Below are 7,060 nucleotides of genomic sequence, written 5' to 3' on the forward strand. Positions count from 1 at the left end.
TGTGTTTTTTTTCCCATTCTGTTCAATATTTTAAATGTCTTTTAACGCATATAAAGTTAAAAAATGTGTTTGCTGGTGGTAAAAAGAGCCATAATCTAATTTCTGTACTTGTAAAAATGTGAGGCCAAGGCTTGTATGACCGCAGTACAACATTTTAAGAAGCTTTATGGTCTTAAAAAAACGATGATAGGACCATTTACTCTACTGGTTAAAAAAGAGAAACTGAAGAGAAACTGATGCGCTATTTAAACCCACTGGAATCATATTACTTTATGATGGTGTCCATTGCACACAACTGTATTAATAAAAAAAATAAATCAATAAGAAACATCAGTCTGTTTAAATTTTGATTTAAAACTTTAATTGGTTATAGTAAAAATAGGAACAAATCATTGAAAAAAAAATCATGCTTATATTTATTAAATGACAAATCGAACAATGGAAATAAAAAAAAACAGCAGGGATAAAATAATAATAATATAAACCCAACTGCTTTTAGAAACCAAGCTTTTAGCTACTCTTGATTATACAGGTTTCAACTTTCATTCTTCTTTTTTCCCTGAGGCCAGGAACAATCTAAGGAGCTGCTGAATTATGGGTATATAGTGCGGCTTCTTCAATGTCAAGATGCTTTTTCAAACCAGCGGGTAACTTGCTGCTGTGGCGATTCCACAGTTGTTGAATCTGTCTTTAGCCATGTAGATATAGCCGTTGTTTCCCCAGCCTACCCCCCAGCTGCAACGAGACAAATCCACAGAATGAAAAACTTTTGTTCCTGCTCTCCATCTGTCTTTCAGGGAAGATCACTTTACATCACAGTTTTAACATTTAAATAACAAAAAACAGGAAAAAATGTGCTGTTGAAAACTTTTTAGAAAACAAAAATTGTTGTTTCAGGAGAAATATTAGAATTTGTAAATTAAGTAGACATGAACATTACGCAGAAAATAGAACAAATGTGGTTATCAAGGTGTACTCACCCTTTCACTCAACCATTCATCCCTTCTTTTCATTTCCCTTATCCCTAGTTCATTTCTTAATTATTCATTAGTAGCTTCCCTTCTTTTATTCTAATCTAATCCTTCGTCTCTCTTACCTAAAGTCTTTCCTTATCCTTACCTTTGGCCTCCTTATCTCTACCATCCTCATTCTTTCTACTCTCCTCCCTCATCTCTGCTAACCTTTTAGGTCAATATTTAAACAATATTGTTTATTTATTATTCGTTATCCCTTCATTCCTCATCCTTACCTTCCTCAATGAACATGTTTTATCCTTGATGAAACATCTATTACACCATTACTACTTATTGCCTCCTTCATCTCTCATCTCTACAACTCATCTGCTTTTGCCTCTTTCCTCATATATCATCAGCAAGCTTTGTATTTGGAAATTGATGAGTCAGAACCCCCATTGATAAGTCATGCGTCATAATATCCATAATAAAGGGGAAAAAAAGAGGCTATCAAATGTGTTACTTTTCCTTTTATTTTACCTGTTTTTGACAATCCAGTAGTTTTGATCACTGAAGAAAGTTTTTTGTGTGTCATAACCGACCACCAGCACGCCGTGGTTCAGCCTCTGGCTGCTGCAGTCTTCTTCATAGTAGATGCCTAAAACACATCCAATCATTTTATTCTGGAAACAAAATGAAAGAAATACCTTTTTAATAGTTTTTAGTTTACCACATACCTGACTGGTAAAACTGGAAAGAAAAGTGACCGGCATCAATAGCAACAGAAATTGGTCCCACAGAGGCCACGGCGTCCATCAGAGCGGACTCACTCCCACTGGGAATGTCTGTATATCCTGTGAGGTTGATGGAGTTGTAACTTGGATTATAGCGGCAGGGCATGTCCTAAAAGCACATTGCAGGTGAGTTGTGTTAAAATTTTCAATCAAAGGCAGTTTTGCATCCTTTAGACTTTGACTTCTCTAACTCTTAAGATACGTACAATTCCCATGTATGGGTAGGATGCTTCAGAGTCCAGACCACGGTTGTCTATAACGTACTGAAAGGCTTTGTCCATCCAACCACCATCGCAGCCATAGTTCCCCTCTGCTCCAGAACAGTCCACTAGGTTCTGCTCACTCAGCGATACTAGTTTACCAGTCTTTCTGTAGAGCTGGCCCTCCATTGCCCCTGTGGCACTAAAGGCCCAGCAGGAGCCACAATTACCCTAAAGACAACAAAGATAAGGACAAACACAAAGTAGTGCATCATTTTAAAGTGGAAGAAAAGATAATAGGGTTTGCAAAATTTTTCCAAACAGAAAACTGACAAGTGACGCCTGGATTTATGTTCAGCCATTCTGACTCAACACATTGCTGAAAATCTTTAGATGCTATTGAAGCGACATGGAGATTATTGGCAGAAGGATACAAAACATCAACACTTTTTCTTTTGCAAAACAGCTCATGCTTTGTCACAGCATGAAGAGCATCGTGTCAAGGAGACAACATTTATCACTGGTATAGACATGTTGGTATAGGTATAATGTGTGATCTAGTTTTGGCTGTGGCAGCTGTCTTTGATAGTTTCCACTGTCCTCCTTGATATTATTTTAACAAAACCTTAAGCTCAAGACCTGCTAAAAAGAATACTTTCAGACACTAATAAAGACCCACTAATATTTATGACCTCTTGACCCTGTTCATATCATTTTAACCAAGCCTGTACATTTTGTTTACTTCATCTCGGTCTCTGTTAGAACAGGATGAACTGGTTTCAGTGATGGTATATACGTTAAAGGGGGAGGGAGAAAGCAATACACTGTGACGGTCCAGGATGTATTTTAATGATAAACAAATGAAAAACAAAATGACTGTTTTAAATAGGTTTTTAACCAATGTGGAAAAAAATAGGCTTTGTTTCTAGCAGACTGACTTTAGACAAAATTCATCAGATGAAATAAATCAAAAATCTTTTTACCTGGTCTTTAATAGGTGTAACATAGCCCTCCTTTCTCCAGTCCACAGCAGCAGGAGCTTTCAGAAAGCTGGGCTTCAGGAAAAAGGACCCATTTACTTTGTTTCCTGCTTTGGGTTTGTAGCCGTTCATCATCTTCCTAAACTCCTCGTTAGTCTGTGAGCAAAACATTTAATCAAAGCAGTTTATCAGGTCTCTTTCACACTAATTATCTTTAGATGAACAAACAAATAGACTTTATTCTGGAGATCCTCAAGGATTTGTGTTTGGATCCCTAATTTTATGACTTTTTCAATGGATGATTGTTTTGAGGCGGATGTTGCAAAATTTCCCTTGTTGTTCAGATTTGTATCATAGTCCTGTTTCATAATAAATTTCCAGAACGTCAGTTTTTATTCAAATTTTTTGAGGAATGTCCAGTTGACTGATTTTGTTCATACAGAAGTATAACAGGTATGATTTGTTTTAACGGAGCTATGAGATTAATCTTGTTATAATTGTCATATTAAAAATGTTACTTACCATGTCCCCAAAGTGATTCATCCCCAGGGTGTAGGTGTGTTTGCCCATGGAGGAATCCAGGTTGTGCAGAGTGATCATCTTCAGGTTCTTCTCCCACACCATCCGCCTGTAACCTTCATCTTTCTGCATAAAAGTAAAAAAAAATGTTCTAAACTGTGGTTTTTAATCAACAATATACTCTCTGTCTCATGTTTCCATGAAGACCTACATGCAGTTAGGGACTTGTTAAACAATGTGTATATGCTACAAAAAAAAAGATCATTAGATTAGAAAGTAGTTGAATCTATTTTCTTCCTTGAAATGAAATTTAACTGCAAGAGACCTAAACCATGAATCTCTCCTCTTAATTAAAAGTTTTAATAATAGAAAGTAATAGGCTATAAAATAACACACAAACGTACACAAGTGACATATGTTTGTCGGAATTGCATGATTATATTTTCAGTTTTTATTTGTTTATACATATTTTCTTCAGAAAAACAGCTTTCTTAAATTATTTTTAATTAGCAAAACTAATTAAGGTATGCATTTTTTATACTAAGATCCATAATTTTCCATACTCTCCAAGTTTGGAAAACAAAGCCTTTCTGGGTAAAACCTGTTCTTAGATGTCAATAAATTAAACAGAGCATCACCTCATTGTAGACTTTATGGTGGTGGTTCTTCCAGAGCTCCCACTCCTGATCCAGCATTGGGTCCTGACTCTGGGTCGACGAGACTGCACCCATACACAGCAACAAAACATGCAGAGACAGCATTGTTGCAGCTTCCTTATGGAAAGATAATATAAATACAATTAAAACATCTTCTGGCACCAGTTTAGCAGCTGTTATAGCTAATGCAACGATCCCTATAGTTTAAATGACCGAAGCAGTTTCCAATTATTTACAAAAATGTATGAACAAAACGAAATAGGTCTTCTCAGTGTAACAGGCACATTATTTAACAACAGCACATTTTACCACGTATTAAAAATACAAATTAATATACGGATAAATTGCTAAGAGTAAAAAAAAAAAGCTTGAATCTAAAAATGAATTTAACGAAATGTAAACTTGGTAATTTGTCTATTAACGGGATTTCTACCTCTGCAGATTATCAGCGTCAAGGGTTAAAAAAAAGAACAGAACAAAGACGTGAATCATGTGGACCAGTTATGTACTGAACGCATCATGAATCAACAATCTTTATTATTATGAAAAAATGCAGATTCCCCTTTTTTGACTGCGCACATAACTGCATAATAAAATTGTTCAAATAAGACTCCCTGAGACAGAAGCTTTGGAAAATATCCCATTCAAAAACACTTTATTAACTGAAAAAGGGAAGTTAAATGTTGTAACTTGTTTCTGTTGTAAACTGTTGTAAAAGCTGATTGCTATATAAAAAACACTTCGAAGAAAAAGTTTAACAGAAAAGTCACAAATATTTGTAGAACATTTCTAGGAAAGAAACTGGTTCTTATTTCTGGTTTGGATGTAATGTTTTTTTAAGCCTTTTCCTAATGCAAGTGGAAAAAGTTGCCTGGATTGTTGGGATCTTTGGCAATGCTCTTGGCTTAATTCTGGACTTTTGTGGCACGATCTTGAGACTGCATCCCATAAACACCTATGCTGTCTATACCACTTGTGCTAAGTCCCATACCACCGTCACACTCAGACACGGGATGCTTTGTATACTAATGAAGAAGTTTAAGAGCAGCTGAGAAGACCATTGGGCCTGTTTCACTTTCCTAAGAAGAAAAAGCCGTTGTTGCGGCTACTTCACCAGGTGGTAAACTGTTAGGTTTTTAAGAAAATAACAAAACATGGAAAGCATACATAAAAGATTATTCAATTTCTAAAAGCATGAAGTACAACAGCCTGGGAGAGGTCTTATGTTTTCCCCTTTGGTAAATCTTTTTTACAGTTTCAGTTTCCGCTGAATAAATGTATTTACAGATGATTCAAAGGTAAACAAATATCTGGTCAAAAATAAATACTTACTTTGTTTCTAAAGATGATTAAGGAAAGAAGAATCTGCTGTCTTGTCAGGGTGAACAAGAGCTATGAATTCCTAGGTACCCGCCAGAGGAGTGACGAGATACTGGATTTTTCTGTTGTTTTACAGATGATTCCAGGTAGGAAGGACAGCACACGAACATACCCCCCTCCCTCTGAATAGGTGCTGAAAGATAGGAAATGTTCCATGCAACCAACATGAAGCCTTACAGACACTGTTTTTTCAGAAGCTTTATTTTACTTACCAATAACTGACTTTTTTTTGTAAAGGCCCTATTTAATATGTTTTCAAATAATCTCAGTCAACTTCAGACACACAAACCATGAAATAGAGCCTTTAGCACTACAGATAATCATTTGTTATGACATATTAGTTCTGTTTCATTCGTTACTGACTGACAGTGGCAGTAAGCAAAGTGGATATGCCTCCTCGCCTTCTACGAAGGTCAAGATTAAATGTAAACAAAATCACGCATGTGACACAGCTCTTTCTAAAGAGCACATGGAATGCTATGTTTCGTTTCTTTGATCTTCTTGCTGCTGGCGTGCTGCGATCAACCTTGATCACTCCTGTATGTCTGGGTTTTCGGCGCTTATTGGTTATTGCAGGGCTAATAGAAATAAGCACATGTTTGGTGTGTCATCCTGCCTCTGACTTGTTAGTGATGGGTTGTGGTGGTGTGTCCGGCTTAGGATAGTTCATCTACTTCTGGTTTTGACGCTACTCATTGCTGGTGCTTTCTTCCTCCTGTGTGAGACTGGGTGGGGAAAAGGGGATGGCTGTGGGTTGCTGGGGAGTGGTTGAGTTGCTGGGTTCTGACTGTGTTCTGTGTTCGCGCAGCTCTAGCTTGGTTTGCCTCCCGGGTGCTTGTACAATGGATCTGAAAGAGGTCTTCAGCATAAGTCTATGAGTGGGAACATTATAATTACTACAGTAAAAGCCTCAAATTGTTCCGCTTTATTGAAGTCCTCAATCATTTTGCCTAGTGCCTACTGCATTTCCAGTGTCTGATTGGGATACTGGTTTGCACTTTGTGTGGGATTCACCTCCAGGTGGAGGGTGGCGTTGATAACATGGGACATCTCAGGAAAGCTCTGACAGACCCATGCATGAACTGTGGCATTTTACTATGGTCTTTTTGAGAGGATATGCTACCTATTTATCAGCAGCAAAGCTGCCACCCTCAGTTATGCCTCAACCGTGTTCTGGGAGGTGAGGGGATGTGCCGGCTAAGGAGCGCAACAGTTGAAGGAGGAACAGGCTACAGCTGGAAGGCCCATCTCAGCAGAAAGTGGACTCTTTGAGGGCTAAGGTGTAACAGTTCCAGGCTTTACTTAAGGCTGCAGACCCCACTCCTGTCCCTCAGGCAACAGCCTGGGAATCAGGGGATTGTCCTGGCCAGGGCCTGGACAATGCACCAGCAGCCTGTCCCATGAGTAACCCCTTTTCTGCAGGGCTCAAACAGCCCCTACATTTGAGGTCCCACTATCACTGGGTGGAGAAGAGACAGCGCCCCCAAGGGCAGGCTGCAGAATGTGACCTGAGGCTTCAGGCCGACAGCTGAAAGGTTTTCTATTGGGACACCCACTATTGTGTTAAAATCTATGTTC

The 7,060-nt window shown here is 38.1% G+C and overlaps 1 protein-coding gene across 2 annotated transcripts; it reads right to left on the reverse strand.

The window, feature by feature from the left end:
• Positions 1-367: 367 nt before the first annotated feature.
• Positions 368-5,535, reverse strand: LOC107096503 (cathepsin L1-like). 2 transcript variants are annotated; one of them, XM_015393179.1, is made up of 8 exons: positions 5,435-5,535; positions 4,085-4,219; positions 3,450-3,572; positions 2,931-3,083; positions 1,954-2,178; positions 1,691-1,856; positions 1,494-1,611; positions 368-735 (listed from the first exon to the last, which is right to left on the reverse strand). In XM_015393179.1, exons 2-8 carry the CDS (start codon positions 4,205-4,207, stop codon positions 636-638), a joined length of 1,008 nt encoding a protein of 335 aa, XP_015248665.1. In that variant the 5' UTR covers positions 4,208-4,219; positions 5,435-5,535; the 3' UTR covers positions 368-635. The 2 variants fall into 2 exon arrangements, with proteins under 2 accessions (XP_015248665.1, XP_015248666.1); XM_015393180.1 differs by having other exon boundaries at positions 4,085-4,167; positions 5,435-5,511.
• Positions 5,536-7,060: the final 1,525 nt, after the last annotated feature.

This window comes from Cyprinodon variegatus, unplaced genomic scaffold (genome assembly GCF_000732505.1).
Source record: "Cyprinodon variegatus isolate N-32 unplaced genomic scaffold, C_variegatus-1.0 Scaffold629, whole genome shotgun sequence".
Taxonomy (NCBI): domain Eukaryota; kingdom Metazoa; phylum Chordata; class Actinopteri; order Cyprinodontiformes; family Cyprinodontidae; genus Cyprinodon; species Cyprinodon variegatus.